Source organism: Lissotriton helveticus, chromosome 2_1, assembly GCF_964261635.1.
Source record: "Lissotriton helveticus chromosome 2_1, aLisHel1.1, whole genome shotgun sequence".
In the NCBI taxonomy this organism is placed as follows: domain Eukaryota; kingdom Metazoa; phylum Chordata; class Amphibia; order Caudata; family Salamandridae; genus Lissotriton; species Lissotriton helveticus.
In genome coordinates this window covers 1,657,307,271-1,657,327,948 of record NC_136059.1, presented here as the reverse complement: position 1 = coordinate 1,657,327,948, position 20,678 = coordinate 1,657,307,271, and the positions used below count along the sequence as shown (strand labels likewise).

Sequence of the window (20,678 nt, the reverse complement as noted above, 5' to 3'; positions counted from 1 at the left end):
GCGGGTCTGCTTCCATAATTAGGATGCGTCCGCCTTCACGGCGGTCGCAAAGTGTATATTTTCTATTAATGCTTGGGCTGCGGGTTGCAGCACTAGCATCAATAGAAATGAAACACTTTCCCCTCTGACCCCCGGTATTGTAATACAGCGGTCCGAAGGAAACCATTGATATCGGGTGAAAAGCCTCCAACAAGCTGTCGGATGGCTTTCCGTCCGAGATCGAAATCAGGCCCTTAGCCAACATGTCAGATGCATCTGAAACAATTCCACCCCATTGTTGCACAATCTCATTTTTCCCAGGCAGTTGCAGCTAGCATGTATTTGTGTGGCAGCACCCACAAATTGTTACAGAGTCATGTGCTTAACCACTGAGACAGTTCACTTAAACTAAACAACAATGTTGAGAAATACAATGCTTGTGATCCATAAAAAAGCTATTCGTCAGCGAATGGCCCAGAAAGAAGCCAAAACAAGTGTGGATTTCAGGTCACTTCCTTTACTTTGCTAGTAGCACTTACCAAGAAAATGAGATTGCTTAAGAAACATGCAATCACCCAACCGTGTGATGACTTTTTAACCTTTGTTGCTCATTTGACTATAGTTTTTTGTTGTTGTGAGCAAGCCAGCTCTCTTCATACCTGAAGCTTCTTGCAAAATGATCTTAATCAAGATCCTATTAAATATGCAGACCTTACATACCTTCAATATGTCCATTAGTTCATAACTATGTGCAAACTCTTAATTATTACTAATATTGTTAAAATTGTTATGATTTCAATTTACATAGACTCCTCCTGAAGCTGACCTTTATCTCTAGACTTGAGACTGGTGTCTCAAGTTTAGAGATAAAGTCACTCAACTGCAGACATTCTCTCGAGTAAAGGCTAATGAATCTATGATCCAGGGTATGGTATGCAGGTCACAGTACAGATCTCTGCAGCCAGTGTTGATGGACGCCATTTAGGGGTCGATGCCCCTTGGGACCCCCTGGCATTCCCTTTTCCACCCCTAGTGTCAGCCGTGGCTAAATCAGTGCCAGGAACAGAAGCCGCTCCTCCTTATGGACGCTGTTAGCGAGGGGGTCACTTCTTGGTTTTTGTCAATTTTATTATTCTAATAGTGTATAATATTACATTATTCGCAATTATTTTAATGAAAAAATGGAGTACAAATAGCTGGAATATGACTTTCACAGGCAGCTGAGGTAAGTACAAAACATGCTTTTAAATGTATGCATGCTGTGTGGGTGTTTGCAGTTTTGAGTAAATTAATGTAAGAGAGAGTGTGTGAATGGGTGCGTGTGTATGTGTGAATACTTGTGTATGTGTAAACGTGTATGTGCAAGTGAAGGTCAAAGGGCATGTGAAGTCACTGCCACTACGGCTGGCATTTTGGATGAATTGATGTCCTTGCCAGTGTTCACTAATGACTTCGATCTTACAAGACTATTTTAGGATCACTTTCAACCTTCCATTCAAACTTCCTTTCATTCATTCACCCAGTAGCCGTGTAGTGGCAGGCACGTGCTAAACACAGTGCTGATAATCCTTCTAACACCAGCTGGCGCGTAGCCTATGTGGGAAAAGTAAACCGGCCATTGTTCTGCAAACTAACAACCACCATAAAGTAATTCCCTTGTCTACTTGGCGGACATATTGTCACGTCACCGGGGCACGATCATGCAGTGTTCAATCTAAAGGTAAGATTTTACAAAATGCAGTTTCATTTCAGTTCCCTCAAGAATGCTTCAACCCCTGTTCCTGTTGTAGTTTTTTAAACATTTTCACGTCTTTTTCCAGATGTTAGTCAGCATCTGTGTGGAATTGCTGAAAAAGAGGGTGTGTACGGTGGTCTGCCTGCGGGCGAGTTTTAATGACGTGCTCCCTCTTTGGGTGAAGCTGGCACGGAAGAGAGAAGAGCTCGTGTACATAGATAACGAAATTAGAAGAAAAAAATCTGAAAAGGAAGACAGCAGAGACCCCGGTCACATAAGCGAAGTCGCCTCATGTGACTTAGCAGCGAACCAACAATCTCTTCTTTGGTCTTGCGTTTTCCATTTTTTTTAAAATAAAGAAAACAGCTGTTCTTTCCCCAGGGCTCTATGGAAGTTACATTTTACCAAGCACGCTCTAGTTTCTTTTCAACAGAACCGGTTGTTCAAGTCTGAGCGCAGAGCAGCTGACTGACCCACCATGGTTCACCCACCCTCACTGTAGAGCCCTGCTGCCACGAGCGGCTGTGGAATGAGGCGGCATGCAATTACACACCTCAGACGGAGCCCAAAAGCTTCAAGTGCGCGGACTTAGTGGCAGCTGGAATTTCAACCACGCACGCAAGACCTGTTACCAGTTACTATATAATGCAAGGAGGCGACTTACTTTGTCTTTTTTTTTAATGCTCCTGGATCTTTTAAGTAGGCTTTCTCTTTGATTTCCAGGTTTGTGTTTTTTTTGATAATCAGATAACCTTCCCCTGAGAAAACAAGCATTTGCAAAAGAATAGGTCTTGCATTTGCGAGAGTTTAAGCTATTGGCATTGTAGACAATGCCTTTTATTTATCTGTTTTGATAATTAACGCATAAATAAATGGCATTGCCAATTATTATTATTATTATGCGTTCTTATATAGCGCTCGATTACCCGTAGGCATCTCGGCGCTTGCCTTGTGAACCCGTCCTGGCTTCCCCAAGGTGAAAGCCAGGCATCCCGCCGCGGGGGGGCCGTAGTGGAGATTAAGCAGGCTAATGCCCAGAGCTGCAGAGTGTGAACCCGTGATTCGAGTAGGCACCGAAACGAGAATTATCGAGTCCGTGGATATTTGGGCGTCTGGAATTGAACCCTGGTCCCGGGTCTGACCTCTGCTTCAGGGTCTGCCTCCTCTAACCAGTGAGCCACACTTCTCCACAATTACAATGCCAATCGGTGAAATGCTTGTAAATGTGAGACTTATTTCATTTGAAAGAAGTGGCCGCCATTGTCCCGGGCAGCTTGGAAAGTGAAAGCGTGCATGGCGCACTGAATGTTGCAAGAAAGCGTGCCTGCAGTAGTAGAAACTCATTAAAGAAAATAGTGCTTTCAGACCAAATAAGACATACGGTGTAACAACAGAAGTAAAAGGGCCAGTCCTCAAGGGAGGTTACAAATGAAGACAAGGCGGTACTGGGGAGGGAGTACAAGCTTATTACCGAATCAGAAGCCAGCATTTACAAAGGACAGTGACACAAGCCAACGGAAAATATGGGCGGAGCTACAACTCCATACTCGAATAAAGCATGCCTCGCAGAGCAGCGCAGGGTTAATTCGGGGTAGCAAAGGTTTTAGGAATGGGTACGGGTACAACGTAGTAAGGGTTTGAAAAGGTTTTAGGATTCAGGAATGGGGAATGGTACGAGGAACAAAGGGGTATGTTTTTATGGTTCAGGGATTAGTAAGGTAATGAGTTAATATATATGGGGCTATTTCAAGGATCTGGTGGGCTTGCCTTTGTTGAAGCTGGCATTTGTAAATGGAAATTGCTCCGAAACGCGTCATGCCTGAAGCTTTTTTAGTGTAAAATAAATCCTTTCCCGAATTTCCCGCTGTGTCCCTCCCGTTCTTTGTGAAATTTGAACGTTCTGTAGCATAATTTTCACGCCAGCCCTGATCGCGATTGAGGTGACCCGCCTTTACAAAGAGGACAGAGCCAGCAGGGCAGCTACGGCAACTCTTTTACTGCACCAAGGGCTTGGTACGGCCCTGACCCACCGCATCCTCATTTGCTGAAAGCGCCGCTGCTCATCGCAGTCCATGACTTCACAGAGGATTCTTGGGTCATTGCATCCTTGTATCCTTGTTATTCAGGCCGGAAGCAACGGGGATTTATGCAGTTGAAGGCGTTGGGGACTCGGGAAAGGAAATTACTTTCGCCAACATCGGGCTGCCAAGACAACAGCAGCGTTCTACAAATCATCCGGTACGCCAGATGGGAGACGAGTGGCTGAGCAAAGGAACTTACCTGACATAACAGTGAGAACTGCTTGTTGGGACTTGTAGTCAGCCAATGAGCCTGCAGGTCACTTTGAACTTCAAGCTGGCATTTGAAAAAGGAAATTGCTCCGAAACGCGCCATGCCTGAAGCTTTTTTAGTGTAAAATAAATCCTTTCCCGAATTCCCCGCTGTGTCCCTCCCGCTCTTTGTGAAATTTGAACGTTCTGTGTCATATATATATATATACATTGCAGTTTGCTTCTGCCATCCCATAGCAAACAAGTGTGCTCGCTATGACCAAGCAAGAGCAGTTTACTCTCGCTTGGTCAAAGCGAGCACGCTTTGCTTTTTATCCTCAAGGAGTGCATGTTAGCAGCTCCCTGGGGGTAAAAAGTAATGCCAGCTCCCACAGGAGGCGGAAGCCGGCCGGGATCACAGGGCCCTTCAGGCTCCCCCCGCAGTCCCCGACCAGTTAGCCCTGCCTCAGGGGATGGGGCCCCTGTGACCTAGGGAGGGGGGGCAGCATGACCCCCCTCTCTTAAAAGAATATATAAAAAAAAAAGAAATGGCCTGGCCCCGGGGGATGGGGTCCCCCGGTCCGGCCCCCTACCTTGAATTTTGTTTTTATTGGCCGGGGGATTGGGTCTCCAGGGCAGATCTGCCTGTGGAGGGGGACACCCCTTCCCTTAAAAAAAAAGATATAAACAAAGGCCTTGCCACGGGGGATGAGGAACCCAGGGCCGAAATCGACCTCCGAAGGGTGGCTGCACACCTCCCTCTTTTTTATTTTATTAAGAAAAATAAAAAAATGGGTCAAGCCCCAGGGGATGGGGTCCCCATGGCCCAAAGGAGTCAAGGGAAGGGTGGCCACACATGCCAGACATATTGGTTTGGCCAATATCTGTTTCAGTATTACCATATTTATTTTCTTCTCATTACTTCTGGTACTTATCATACTTCTTTTTTTGGAAATGTAATTGCCCTTACATAAGAAAGAAAATGTGATCACAAGACAATGGTGGAAGCACAGGTTGATGTGTTTTAAATTGGTTATCTGGAAAGTAGAACCTGGTTTGGTGTAGCATCTGTAGAAAGTAGAGGAAAAGGCTGTAACAACTGCTTGTCAGTCTAGTACAGCATGGATTTGTGGCAACAGTAGTAGAGAGCAGGTTAGTATTCATCAACAGATGATGTGCTGAACTCCATCAAAAATAGTTGATTATTTTCAAAGATGTAAAATTGTAGCACGTGAATTTATTAGTGTTAAGTCGGAAAGAATCTACCTAAGATTCACGGATAACTGGTGTAAGTATGTGAGGGAGCCAATAATAGAGTTCACATTTGTTGCTGCTGTAATTTCTATGTAGCGCCATTTGCTTCCTTGCCCCAGATGTATTTTACATGTCTTTAAAAGCATGTATGGTAAGCATTTGATTCATGTGAATCCCTCATTGACTTTGTGAGGTGAGGGGAAGTCAGGAAGCGAGGGTATCGTGACACTCAAAAGCTGTCATTTATTTTCATTAGAATTTGATATGGGATGTGCAACACTTTGAAGAACGTGATGTGTTGGTGTGTATTAACCACCAATACATGCCCACATTGCCCTCAGATCAGTATGCCTGGAGTACAATTAAGATCTTCTTTTGAACCCCCTGATTTCTGTACAAATTGCCTTTATTATAAATTCAAAGAGGAAAGTCCTTGATCTATACCGATAATGCAATGCCTCTCCGGAGTCATGAAGAAGATAGTGTTTGAGCATGGTGTCTTTCAATGAGGCAAACTGCTTCAGTTACAGCCATTGCATCAGGTTATCAAAACTGAGATAAATGTTTTTTTGTTTATTGTACCATTCTAAAAGAGCATTCTGATTTTTGCAGCATTCGCTGTAGAAGTTTGAGCGCGTTCTAGTGAGCCATCTGCTCTTCCTAGGGTACATCATTCAGCAGCCCTTTACCACAGGTACAGACCTCACTGGCAGCCGGAAACTGACTCTGACATGAAGGCATTAGTAATGATTGGGGGAAGAGAGTGGTAGCTTCTTGAAATGTGAGGAAAACCTCCCCCGGGTATAGCTCTCAAGCAAAAAGACATCCTCCCTTTATCCACCTCTCCATGGACATATCAAGGTCGATAGAGCGAAATGGTTCCAAATCCCAAATGCATAATTCCCTGTCAAATGGGACCCTACGTAGCACATTCTTTACCACCGCTTCCCACACCTCTGTAGTGTGATGGACCAAATAAGATATGGGAGCATCTGCCCGACCCCCCAAGTTTAGTGTTTAAATGGCCATACCACTTATCCTGTTTCCTCCGGGTAGTCCTCCTTGAGTCACTGATTTCAGTATTCAAAGGGGGTATTTGAATCCCGCTCTGACCTATTTAATACAGTTACTAAGAGATTTATCAATTACTGCCGAAACATTCTCCAAGTGAATCCTCCCAAAGCTCCCTTTCGTTTTCATAACACACCAAAATGAATCTTTATAAAAAAAAAAAAAAGAAATAGGTGCTGCATGGGCAGAAGTTAAAATAGCACTGCTAGTGTTAACAGCAGTTGAAGCTGAACGTGCTGTCTGAATCGCGTTGCTGCTGTACAATGTTTCGTATGTGCTATCTTCACTTTAAGGGTGGCTGAGCAGTGCGAAGGCACTGTAGGATTGGGTATTTCGGCAACCAATCAGTGTTCAATCTCAATTCTCTAGAGCGTATTTCTTCACTTGCCGCCTAGTAGTGAATGATCTCCCAGAATAGACTCGAAGGAGGCGTTGTCTTGCGGTGAAATTGCTGTGCTGTGAGTTTCTGCACTGAGTCACCGCTTCCTACTGACAGTGCATGTCATTTTTGAGAGAGTCTTTTGCTCTCCATGTGCTTCCTTTTAAATGGACTGTTTGGCAAGCACCTGATAATAGTTCCACTATGGTCTGCTGGTACACAAGTCGCTAAATTGGACGGCTGAAGTCTGGTGTATCCGTGAGACAATCCGGGAGCCGGCAACAGCTTCGTCCTCTTCGCTTACATGTTTGTAAGGCGGTATTGCTTATAGCTGCAGCTTGTGCTTTCAGTCCCACACATCAAATAATGTGTGGGATAAGGTGCAACTTAGTCATTCGTTATAGCGGACTAGTACACCGGTCTGCTACGTTATCCTTCTGTTTCTTGATCTTACTCTTTCTACACCCCGCTTACCTTCCTTTCAGATCTGATTTGTCAATAATAAGAACAGATACTCAGGTCACCAATGATGTGAATAGTGACTACTGTGGGTGCTCTTGAATCGGTGGATCCCTCAAATTTAAAACCTTGAGTTGAAGCTTGCACACCAGGATGTGCAGCACAATTTTTTGTCCACTTACGTAATATAAAGTGCTGGGCCTTAAACAAAATAAATGTAATCATTTTGAAAATGTATATAATGCATACCACAAACTGAATTCAGTCTTTGTCCCTAACAATGGGTGTTGTTACCTAACTTTATGGTACTCATGGTGTCTACCTCAGAATATGCAATTTGGCACACAACCTTAAGACTACTTGTAGATATCTTACTAGGATGTACAATGCATAGCCCAGTTTTACACCACATAGTTGTCCATATGATCTGGAGAGTCTGTTTCCTTAAACACACATATGTTTCCTTAAACATTTCCATCAACCTTGAACTTCAGGAGTATCTTCAGTGCTTAATTTGTAAAAAAAAAAAAATAAGTGACAGAGTCCACATTTTCTAAGAAGCCGGTGCTGCGGCCAAATGTTGAGGTTGCCGAATATGAACACAGCCTCATCTTTATTTCACCTCATGCCTCTTTCATCCACCAATAAACCCTCCCTGCCCCTATATCACACTCTGTTAGGTTCCTTTTCGTCCCTGATTTCTCAATTTGCCACTCTTTCTTCCACCTTTCACTTCCTCTTTCCTTCCTCCATTGCTGCTTTTTTCTCTCTCTGGTTCTGGGTCAAAATCTGATGATTTAAAATGCGTCCCAGTCCCTAAAAAAGAATACCAGTGGGCGCCACCTGCAATTACCAGCTCAGACCAAGCACAGTGTCTCTACATTGTGATTGGGAATACCCAATAGCTGTACAGTAGTGAATTTGACTATCAGAAAAAAGTGCGGTGAGATTTACTTATAAGGAAGTGTTTGAGAACCACTTTTCGGCAGTAATGTTGTACTGTCTTGTCTCCTGCCGTGAAATCTTGTCTCGCACTCATTAGGTTGAGGAAGCTGAATTTTGCACAACCTTGTTGGCACTGTCACGTGTGTTTGCAACACATAACCACATAGCTCTCTGCGTTTTCTAAAGGCCCACAAAGCTAAACAAGATACAATTATTGGCTAACTTTATTGATAATGCAAAAAATAACTGCCTTCGGTTGCATGTTGACAAATCTGTGTATTATAGCAAGCAAAGAAACTTGTTATTTCTGCTTGGCAACAGCGACCCCTTGAAGAAATATCTGACTCGAAGATCCTGCTTTCCTCTGCCGCCTTTGGGTTACACAAAAAAAACTCTCAAATACACAGTCATAGGATAAGTCACAAGACTAGCAAATGCCCACAACTCCCTCCCCACATCATTTTATGGCACCATGCATCACAGAAGCATATTGCAGCACATGTGACCAAAAAAAGCATGATTACCATTCCTGCATGACTAAAAAGTCAAATGGTCCGCCAAATAAGATACTAAAGCATCTCGGTAGAAAGAGATGCCAGTTCGTGTGCACGATATTTTGCTATTTATAAGTCTTGTATGAAGCGGTTTTTTGCGAGGCATGTCATAATTATGATGGGTCAGCCAGCAGCGTTGGGCCTGCATTGTGAGCTGTTATTGTGCCTGGATTCTTCTGCTGTGAGTGTGCCTTGAATTTAACACAAGCATCGTGCAGGGGCATAGCTCGAGGGGTATGTTTGGGGTGTTTCACCCCTTAATGAACGTATTTTCTGATAAATAGTTCGGTGCAGGTGCTTTCAGTCGGGTATTGTGAGATGTCGGATTTCCCCAGGAATTTTAACATAGACAAAAACGTATGCACACTCTCTCCCTCCCTTTTTCTAAATTCTTCAAACATACTGATTATTTTTCAAAATATTGTTTTTTTCTTTCTTAGCACTCCTACCAATCAGGCTTCCCTTGTTGAGTTATCTGTTGCTGGTACATTTGGCTTCACTTTGTTAAGAGATTTTTTTTCCATTCTTTATGCTGATTGTGTTTTTTCGCACCTGCAGAGACATAATGCGTAAATTGGCTAATGGCTACTCACAGATTTCTCATTGGAGTAGAGGGTGGTACCAGTTCCAGCTCTTTAGTGAGGATTTTCTAAAACCTTAGTCAATGTCATACAGTTGGCAAAGTATTACAAAAAATAGCGTGTGAAAACAGCCATAAAGCAAACTTAAGCTTAGAAGAATTTTCCTCCAAAAACTATTTTTGGAAGGAGATTTTGCCCAGAGGCAAAATTGTCATTTATGTTGCTTAAAGTTCAACTGATTCAGTAGTATATGATGGCCTTGCTATAGGTCAGATTTCTGTTTGTGAGTAGGAAGAAAACGGTTGTGTCTGTAGGTATTTCCTATAGAGGGTAGTGTCTATGTGGCTATCCTGTTTCTCAAATCCAGTTGTGTAATGTAAGCAGTGGTGTAACGAAACTTGAGGAGGCCCCCCTGCAAAGTACATGGGAGGGGCCTCAAACACTCCCGACGGAGTCAGGAGCTTTCAGGCCAGGATACTGCCACCGTGCACAGTGCCGGAAGGGGCCCCCTGGAGTTCGGGGTCATCCCGCACCAGAGCGGCTGCAGGGGCTATTGTTGTGCCACTGAATGAAAGGTGATGGTATGTTGAATGCTGAGGGTTATTGAAGTTATTATATGCATGAAACTGATCTAGTGAGTCATGTTTTCCAGATCATAACCATTTAATAACCTTGTCTCACATTATTTTAGCAGCACGTTTAGATTTGCTTGTGAATTGCCATGAGGCCTACACAAAATACTGGGTTTTTAGAGTTACATTCAACTCTTACATTATTCCTTTAACATGAGAACATGAGGTTTTCATATTCATCCCAAACATTTCTACATTAGTCTCACACAGTTATGATTATCGTTACTCTACTTCAAACATTCTATGCATTTCACCACTGAATATAAGACACTCTGTGTATTTCACTTCTAAATATAAACACTCTGGTGCAAAATACATGTGAACTAACTACGTGCTTGTAAATATGGCGTACTTATACATTTTTTTCAAACTTGTGCTCTCTCAAATCTATGTAAGATATATAGACTAGTAGTTCTTAGTTCAGGAACTCCTCCTCGAAATCTGCCATTATATACTTTGCACACTCGTATATGTAATTTAGGGATTGCCTGGGGTCTCAGCTGTGATGCCTGGCATGCTCCTTGTGACTCCTGGCACTGTCTGTGCGACCCCTAGCCTCAGAGCCTGGCAAAGGCAATGCCAAGAAGAGAACAGAAGTTTAGTGGTGCTGTGAACTTCACTATTTACTTTCTACATCTCCGGCCAAGGGTGAAACGGCCTTTACAACGTAGACTAAGCCACATGTGCCGTTCCCGCAAGCACAACCCCGCTTGCCTTACCCACAAATATGGCTTAACCACGCATAAGTGTGATTAAGGCATATGGGCGGTCTAGATGCTAGAATGGGCGGGCCCAGGAACAGGAAGGATAGGGAGAGGACACAATGAAATAAGTGGGACCTGGGCCTGGTTTAGGGGCAGTTGTTAAGGGTTGTGGTAGTTTTTAGGGCTCGGGGGTCGGGTGCTTTTTAGGGCTCAATGGGGGATTGGTGTCGATTTTAGGGCTGGGGGGTCAGGTTCGCTTTTAGGGCTGAGGGTGGGGTCGTTTTTGGGGCTTAGAGGGTTAGGGTACTTTATAGGGCTCAGGGGGGTTTGGGGAAGTTTTCAGAAATCGGGTTAGGTTTTGGGTCTTGGGGGCGAGGTAGTTTTTAGGGCTGGGGGGGGGGGGTTGGGGTAGTTTTTAGGGCTCAGGTGTGAACTTTACCACACATATCCCTTTACCAGTCACAACTTTACCACAGAATTGGGTGGTAAAAATATGCTTGGTAAAGGAATGTATTATTGAGACTCATTCTTGGTTAGGGCAGCGTTGTAGAGGCACGCATGATTTAGCCATGCAGGCCTCTATCATACAACCCCGGCTGAGAACTGAGGCATTCAACTCTTGGCTACATTGCACTGCTGTATACTTATTTGTTTTACTGAGCTATCACTACCTGGGAGGATTCAGTGTCAGATTATATGATTTCAATTCCTGTGGTGTGACCGGGTCAAAGAGAAATTATGTGATGTCCCTTCTCCCTTCTGCTACTCCAGCATTTTGGTGAATAGACGTCCATGTGCACACTGTGAAGCCATTTAAAATCCAATGGAAACTCCAGTGATCGACAAAGTGTTCATTCTTAAAAGTGAAGTTGTGTGTAGATTTACTTTGTGAGTTTTGTGACAAAGGTATATGGAAATACTGCCCAGGTCTGCCCCTTTTAGTTTAACGTTTTGGCAGAGAGAAACGTAACATTTGCGAGGGATGTTGGTGTATAAAGCGCTGACATCCACAGTTTGACAGGTGTTAGCTTTTGTTGAGGTTTAGTACTTGTAATGCAACCATTGGCCTTTACAGTGGTTTTGATCAAGCACAGATGTTTTCTTTGAGGGGTTTGACTCAGTAAATGACAATGCAAACCAACCTGCTTTGTGGGTCTCAGGGAGCATGTATAAAGGTCCTTCGGTGGATAGAAGGAGTCCTAATACTGGCAGGTGTTGGCTATTTGCAGAAAAGTTTAAGATTGAAGTTTATTGTTTTCCTTTGCATGCCTATTTGCGCTCTTTGACCAGCTCTCTAATCCTATGTGGGATCTTTGGCTCTTTCTATGTAGTAAATGTTGACCAGTGGTTGTTTGTATGTCTTCCCAGTTTAACAATCTTTATTCATTATTTCTACTGCTGCATCTTTACATGCTGGCCATGCAATGGTCTGTGGTTTGTTTTGGGATTTCTCATCACTCTTCTCTCAAGTGGTGATAGGTTGTTTGTTTCGTTTTTGATCTCACCTGTGTGGGACATCAGTGTACATTCTATGGTGGCAGCAATCAATATTGTGTTTTCTTCCCTCCATGATTAGAAAACTATTCTTTTAGGTGACGTCATCCTAAATACTCCGTAATCTTTCCACACACGCCAATGCCATCAAAACTCTGAGTCCTCTAGAGCTCACAAATGTTTCTTCTGTGGTCATATATGTTTAGATAGATTATTGCTTAGATGACTGGCATCTCTCTCATTGTTCGCATTTGGTATTTTTTTGTGTTGTGGTGATTAAAGCGCATACCCGTAGAGTGCAATGCTAGGAATATTTTTAGGATTTTATTAATGCATGGAAGTGGTGTGTAAAGCAAATATAAAATACAGTGTGATTTACAAGTGTTGATCTTCTAATATACAAATATTGTAGGCCCTTAAGTACCTAAAATATAATAAATACTCTTTGCCTCTTTCTTTAAAAAGATCTGGGAGCAGGTGAAGTATGGTACCTATATTTTGCATCTTGGTTCACCATTCTCTCAAAAACTGAATTTAAAATAGCAAGAAAAATCTTCAGATTTCTGGATTATTCAATTTGAACAGTATTAAAATGACAATCCAGGATTGTCCGTTTATCTTCCTGTATTTTATTAAAATCCTAGTCATCAATATAAAATATCAATTTTGCTTAATTACTCAACATCTTTCATAAGTACTGCTTATTAACTACTTTCTTCAACTTATGTAACAACGATTTCAGAATTGTCCTTATTTTAGAAATTGAAGTTACTTCGCATCTAATGAAGTATCAAAGGCAAAGCATTTCACGTTGTAGGAGGATGCCAGTGCCAATTTCTTTTATGTCTAGCATTTAGAGATATTATATTGTATGGCGAGCAAAAGATGCTTTGAATATATTATATAATGCAAATTCTCCTTCTACATGTTTTATTTAAGGTGTATTAAAAAAAGAAAACCGGTCAGATATTTCTATGTTCTTTGGCAAAGACCTAAAAAAATAAAATGTTGGCTTTAACTTTGAAATGTCCTACAAACTTGAACGTTCTACCTCTGGTTCTTTTTTCTTCAATTATATTTCATTTTCAAAGACTTAGAATCTCAAAAAGCATTTTACAATTTCTTTTGTACTTAGAGTTCAACTGCAGCAACGGAAGCACGTATTTATTTAATTATGAAACCCACTGACAGGCAGAGATACGTTTTGCAAGTGAAGTCTAAGTATAAAGCTGAGAGCATTGCAAGACAGAAAAGACTGTTGAGGACAAATTACATTACTAAGAGTAGCCTTTAATTTGCATGATAAAGTTATGTGAAAATTGGCATAAATTATGTAAAGCAATACATCAACAACAAACTTCTTTCTTTGTTTCTTTCAGATAAGTTAAGAGGGCAGCCTCGTGGATGGCCCCGGAGCAGACCAGATGGAACAGGATAGGATTGCCCATCCTGAGGGCAGTAGACTGAGTCCGTTCCTCCTCGCGCATCCACCTAGTATATACCAGAGAGAAACCCGGTCACTGAAGTTACAGAATGGAGGACGGTCAGTTGAGAAAGCCTACCTTCAGCTCAACGGCGAGAATAAATTCATCCCATTTCGAAACAGCTATGGCTTCAGTCACATGAAGAGAAGTGAAAAGAACTACGTCAGCCCGGATGTTACACATGAGAAGATTGAGAGTCCAAGGCCTATGCAAAATGGCGGCATAAAGCGCATTTCGAGCGACCCATGCCTGACGGACCCTGAGCAGATAAAAAAAGTCCGGAGCCATAAAAAGATCAATGGGGTAGATGGTTACCTGGTGGAAAAGCAGCAGCAGGCTGACATCTTTGCGGCTGAGAGAAATCATCATGGGGAAAATTCATTCTCGAACATCAGAAAATCCTCAAAACTTGACAGTGGTCGATCCAACCCTCCTGCTTGCAAGGAAAAAACACACAAGGAGAGTGAACCGCTCAATTACAACAGTGACTCCCTCTCATACTCTAAGGTTAAAACGATGACAATTTTCAATGGTGCTAATGTTTCCACATCTTCCAAGGAAAATACGAACGATGAGCTTTTGCAAAAAACACTATCTCATTGTGACAGAGAGCGAAAGTTCTGTGCACTGCAGAAAAGCTCACCTCACACAGATGCCGTTAACCCGTATTCTCCGTTGTCTCTGACGACCGTGCAGTCAGCCGATACCTCAGGGCAGAGTATTCCCACTCCCACCTGCCAAGCGGAGCTGCAACAAGTGCCAGCAACTATGGACTCTGGGGTCTACAGCATGGAGAATTCCACCAAGTCTCCAGCATGTATGATGTCAGCTCTAAATAATGACTCACACATGTTGCCGGCAGGGTACCGAAATGGGCAAGAAGCTGAGGGCCAGGTTACCACAGAAAGCCTTGCTGGTGATGCTGTTCTTGATCTGAAAATCCAAAGCAATAGCAATAGCAATGGCAATGGCAATGGCACTCTTTCAGGGTACCCAGAGGGAAACTATACTGTCTTCAAACAAAATCCAGCTTTCCGGAAAGATGTGCAAACCACTCAATTGCCTGGTAGGAATAGCATTCTCCGTATGTGCCCAAAAGACTATTCCTATTCCAGCCAAAGTGGTGGGAATCTTTCCGAAGCAATGGATGGTGCTGATGGGAGGCAGAATAGACCAAAGTCACAGAGTCCAGGTGTATCACAATATTCGCAGAGTCTTCAGTCCAGTTTACAGGATACATTTAGCAATGAAGGTCTGCTGATGCTTGCATCATTGTCAGCACTGGAAAGCTTAGATGGATTAAGAGGGTCACCAGAGCAGCTGTTGCAGAGACTGCTGATACCAGACGAGGGACACCAACATCGTCGGGGTGTTGGTTTGCGAAACGAGTCCAATCCTCTGCCTGAGAAGGAAAAGATGGCATGTGCTGATGCTAAGGACCAGACCTCTCAAGCACATCTGAAACCAAGATGGGCAGACCTAGGGAACAGCTCTTTTCAGCAAAGGTTCTCACCCCAAATGTCTGAACAGGATTTACTCAAATCAGTTATTCAGTCTCAGTCCCATGCAGATGAACCAGCACACTTGAGACCAGACACAGGAAATCCCCGTGCACTGAAAGGCATAACAAAGAAGCGCATTCATAAACAGGAGCGTATTAACAAAGGCGAAGAGCCCCCCCTGCAACACCAACCTACCGCTCAACAACATATGCAGCTCCAAAAGCCTTCTCCGCAGGACCATTGCCTACCTGCTGATTCTCCATCAAGGTCCAGCGTGCAACAGCACAACCAGCAGTGGACTTTAGATTATTCTCAGCATGGACAGCGACTGGAACATGATGTGGACTCCCAGTTCAAACAGCAGCACTTGAATCCACAAACTGCAGAGGCTGAGTCATTCCGACGTGCCCACTTTTCACCACATTCACAGGCCATTTGTCCAAGTCAACAGTTTGCCCAAACCCCGGATCAGCAACACATTTTCAGAGGGAAGCAGGCAGAAACCTTTCCACACACACTAGTCCAGCCCCAAATAACGCAAATCAAAAGAGAGCCGAACACCTTCTGTCAAAATAAATTGGAAGAATTCATTCAGATCGAAAAACAATATACGAAACCAAACCAATCACATTCACATACTCCCAGCACTGGACTAAACCATTCATCACATCATAACACCAAACAATCCACTTACAGTTCAGTTCCACAAACGAACGCCAATATTGCACACCATTACTCTTCAGACAGTGAGAACAAGGAACATGCTGTAATCCGTGAACTGTTTACATTAAATAAAACGCAAGATATCCAGCATAGGCAGCACTATCCTAATAACTTGGCCCCAAATCATGAGTATCCTAGCTCCCAAGAAGCAGAGAAGCAGGACCAGCCCCCTTCATCACAATATCCTCACCAACCAAAGCAAGAGTACTGCAGTCTAGATCTTTCCAACCAGCGAACTCCTCAGATCCCACATAGACACATGCCACAATTCAGGGGAACTCCACCCTCTGTAGCAGACCAGAGAGGACATTTCCATCCATTCATGAGCAATGGTGACTCTACTAAAAAGTATTCGGTGCTGAGGTCACATCTGTTGCACAAGATGGAGCGTCAAAAGAAGGAGCCGTATAACCATCTGCTTAAACCCATAAAAGTGGAGCCAGACTCGCATCCACCTCTTAGCAGTCCTGTGATGCACAAGGTAGAGCGACAGAAGGAACCCTTCTACAATATACTCAAGCCCATAAAAATAGAGCCGAGCCCACTTCCTTCTCTTAGCAGTCCTCTGTTACTCAAACTAGAGCAGCAAAATGACTCGTGCCACAATTTGCTCATGCCCATAAAAGTGGAGCCAACCTCGCATCCATCTCTTAGCAGTCCTACTGCTACCCGGGTCCCAGGAAAAAAAAAACGGCGAAGGATTAAGCGAGAGATTCAGCAATTTGGCCCTGACAATGTGAATCAAAGAAGCATCATTGAGACGATGGAAGAGCAGGTGAAAAAGTTCCAGGTCAAATCACTGTTCAATAACAAGCGTCTCAAAAGTAAATCACCAAGGCATGTTAAGGTTGAAACGTCAGGCTCTGTAACCGTACTAACTACACATGCCAAAGCTCCAGAATTTGAAGGTTATGTTCCAGGTTTAGCTAAACAATCTGTGATCCCCTTAGAGAAAACCCCAACAAAGAGAACATCAGGGTCATACCTTAATAATTTTCTAGAGTCGCCTTCTACGTTATTTGACACGCCCATCAAAAACCTATTAGACACACCAGTGAAAACTCAGTATGATTTCCCATCCTGCAACTGCGTGGGTAAGTGGCTGATCAATTTTAGAACATGTTTAATAAAATATATAGATCAGGGGTGTGAAGTTGTCTTGCATTTTCTGCCTGTTTCTAACTTTTTTTATTATGTAGACCAAGAAATTCTAACTGCCCTGACATTGCCATTACTGACTACGTTTTTATTCGTCTGTTGCATAGTATATCACACTTCAGCAATCTAGTGCTTTAATGCGAGAATCAATTTGTATTTACATGTGGTATTTCTATAGCACGAACCTTGACAAAAGGCTGCGGAGCACTGTACAGCCTTAAAGACCAGCATAAAGTCAATGAGTAATAGGATATTTGTATTTGGTAATAGCAAGAATCTAGCCCAAAGGCAGCTGACGTTTTCCAGTTAACTCTGTTGCACACTGCAAGTTAAAGACATAACGCTAAATAAAGCAAAATTACTCCTGACAACTGCACCTCAAGGTGGTAGTGCAGTACCACATCTTCTCAATAACTCCATTGGTGCTTATTCAGGGATGAAACTGGCGTGCGGGGACAGTAGTAGATCTTTGTTGAGACAGGCTTGAGAGAACGTTAGACCAACTCGATAAAATCTCCATCTCCCAGTACAGTCATGCAACAAAATGTGAGTGGACCCAGATGCAAGATATGATGAAGGGGCCCCTCACACCCACATCAGTAGGACCTGAAGGGGCCACCTCCAGTATGGGTAAGCCTGGGGGCACCCCACACTGCAGGGGCTGTGGTGGGCCTTTGTTACGCGCCTGTCCCAGTGGTAATACATCTGAGAGTTAAGGAAAAGTTTTGAAAAATATTGTTGGCAGGAGTGACACTGTTAAAGTCAATGCAGTCATTGAGACTAGCCCAGAGTGAGACTTTGCTGCAGGGTGTGAGATGTGCTGCAACCAAGTGATGATTCATTCCATATTACAAGATCCATTTTAAAATATAAAGAGTTTTGTAATGCCACCAGGTCTTTCCCCTTTATAAAAAGGTATATACTTGGATGGTAGCTTATACTTTTGTGTTTTGGCACAGATAAATGAAAGTATATGTATATGGAATAGGTTGAATTGCCAAATTTCTCTAGTTTGTGAAGTAAACAGATGTAGAAGAAAATTCTAATATGCGTCAGTTGGATTAACTGTCTCTGTATTTTTTTCTTTACATATGTTATACATATGTGTATAAAACACAAGGGAGATCACACTTGGAGCAGGCCCTAATAACACCAAATCCAGATTTAAACAGTGCATGTCGTCCATCAACGACTGGATGGCGAATAATCACTTATTACTGAACGCAAGCAAAACCCAAATCCTGCTTTTTGGCAATGCTCAGAAAATATGGACAGATGACTGGTGACCACCGTCCTTAGGACTCTTCCCTCCACCCAAATCCATAGCGTGAAATCTGGGTATAATAGATGACAAACTCTCCATGGCTGACCACATAAACACCGTGGTATGCACCAGCTATGGCCTAATGAGAACCCTTAGAAAAATATTTAAGTGAATTCTACTATCATCCCGTTTCCCCCTAGTACAGGGACTCATCATTAGCTGCTTAGATTACGGAAATGCGCTACTGGCTTCCATCAATGAGGCACATCTGTCAAAAGTCCTACAAAACACTGCGGCCAGACTGGCTCTAAGCCTCCCTCCCCGCACCCCTTCCACTCCCAGCCTGAAGACCATCCATTGGCTCCCGATAAAAAAGAGGATCAATTTCAAAATATGCTGCTTGGTCCACAAGACCTTAAATGGCAAGGAGTCTAAATAGCTAGCCAAAAAACTAATAAAATACCAACCAGCCAGACTTCTACGCTCAACCAGTAAACTACTCCTAGCAGTGCCTAAAGTGCATACAGTAAGGAACAAAGTTAGAGCCTTCTCCCAAATAGGCCCTGAAACCTGGAATGCCCTACCCCTATATATCTGTATGGAACAAGATCACAAGAGGTTTCGCAAATCTCTTAAAACCAGTTCTGATGAGAGACCTACCATGGTTATCTGAGTATCTGCTGGCGCTGCGAGACCTACGGGTGATACATGCGCCTAACAAATATCAACTACAAATACAAAACACAAATCTCTATATAAATGCTGCAATCATTTTCTTATTACATACATTCTTTGGTGTCTGAACATACTTGTAGTAATAAAGAAATGCCACAATTCACCTGTAATAATGTATTACTCGTGTGCAGTGTCATTGTGTCAGCCTCTAGGTTCCTTTCTGTTACTGGCCAGCACTGACAGTGTTTCAGACTATGCCACGTACCCATTTCTTTCCCCATCATTTGAGATAGCCAAGTGGTGCAAGCGAAGTTGTGAATACAAGTCAAGTGTAGCATACAGGTAACTGGACACCGGCCCATTCCTGTCTGGTCACCTCTCTCTCTCAACCTACATGAACAAAATTAAACAGACCAAGCTGATCTGATAGAACCTGGTTTTAGTTTTGGATATGGAAGCTGAGAAAATAAATGTTTATAAAATAAATGAGAGTTAAAAAAATAACACCATAGATAGTGATTCCTCAAAATCCCCAGCATCAGTGACGCAAAGTTGCCGTATCATGTGTAATACCTTTAACAAGGATTGACTTTTAATATGAAAATCTTACCTTATCAAAAGTGTCCTTTTGGGGATTTTCATTGAGAACTATAACCCCACAGGTCTCAGAATTAATAGGGTTATCTAAAACCGGTTTAAGGCATCAAACAAAATATGGAGCATTTTGGCAACTATGAATATCAGCTTTTTTTTTAGGATGACATTCGATAAAAAGTAAGCAAAATCTGACTTGAAGAAGACAAATGCAAACACATTCCACAAGAACTCTTTATTTTGAGAATACGTTTGAAAGGAAAATTGCTTAATAAGACCTCTTCTTGTGAAATGTACCCTTCCTACCAGACAGGACAAGATAAGCCAGTGCTGGATTTCTAAATTAAAAACCATTAATGCCGTAAACACATTTAACAACCTACATTCACTCGAGAAGGGGTTAATTGTTAGAGTATAACAAAACGAAGACAGAGCACAACAACAATAGTAAAAACTAACCATAGAAAGTCAGTAGTGTTTTTTAATTATCAAAATGTAGTATACACAGAAGCAATCAAATTGGCAAGAGCATTAAAATGCTTGGTAATATCTTGCAGTGTTGACACGTAGTTGTCGTAATATAACAGCCGACACGTGTTTCGTCGCAGACCAAGTTTCTTAAAGCTTCAAATTTTGATCACAAAATCCTGAAGTCCAACAGGATTAAAGGCTCAAACTACGTGCATCAGAAAGTAAACGATTGGCTGCATGTCCATAAGTACCGAGACCTCTACAAGATATCTGGTAGATCAAAAGTCACAAATGACGTCTTTGTTTCTTCAGAATCAACGCATCAGTCGCATTCAAATCGGTAACTATTCTTAGGGCTTCCCCATCATTTGTTAAAGCTGGACGTGGTTAATATAATGGAGTCACCGTTGTAGTAGACAGAAGATGATCAAACCCACGTTTGGCGTTCTAATATTTGATCTCCAACCCGTCCCAAAATCTGCATAAGTGTAAGGTCCGTCTCCCGTAGTAAGGCAGTACGTCACGTTAATTGTTATAGCATGCACTTCTATGTTACATTCCCTCCAAAAATCAGCAGTACATTTGCATTAAAATACAATGTGGGAAGATGATCCCTTTACCCACAACTTTTGGTCAATGTAATACTTTGAACTTAAAACTGTTTGTAGGAAACTGGTAGGCAACATGAATCATGCAGAAATGTGTTTGGGATAATAAAGTAGTAAATACACCATCATTGCTAGAAATGGA

The 20,678-nt window shown here is 42.6% G+C and overlaps 1 protein-coding gene across 1 annotated transcript in view; it reads left to right on the top strand.

Moving 5' to 3' along the window:
• Positions 1–20,678, top strand: part of TET2 (tet methylcytosine dioxygenase 2) — a 206,923-nt gene that overhangs the window by 110,275 nt on the left and 75,970 nt on the right. Inside the window, exon 2 of the mRNA XM_078676620.1 lies at positions 13,437–16,860. Coding sequence (XP_078532746.1) covers positions 13,482–16,860 — 3,379 coding nt within the window. The 5' untranslated portion in view covers positions 13,437–13,481. The remainder of the gene's footprint in view (positions 1–13,436; positions 16,861–20,678) is intronic.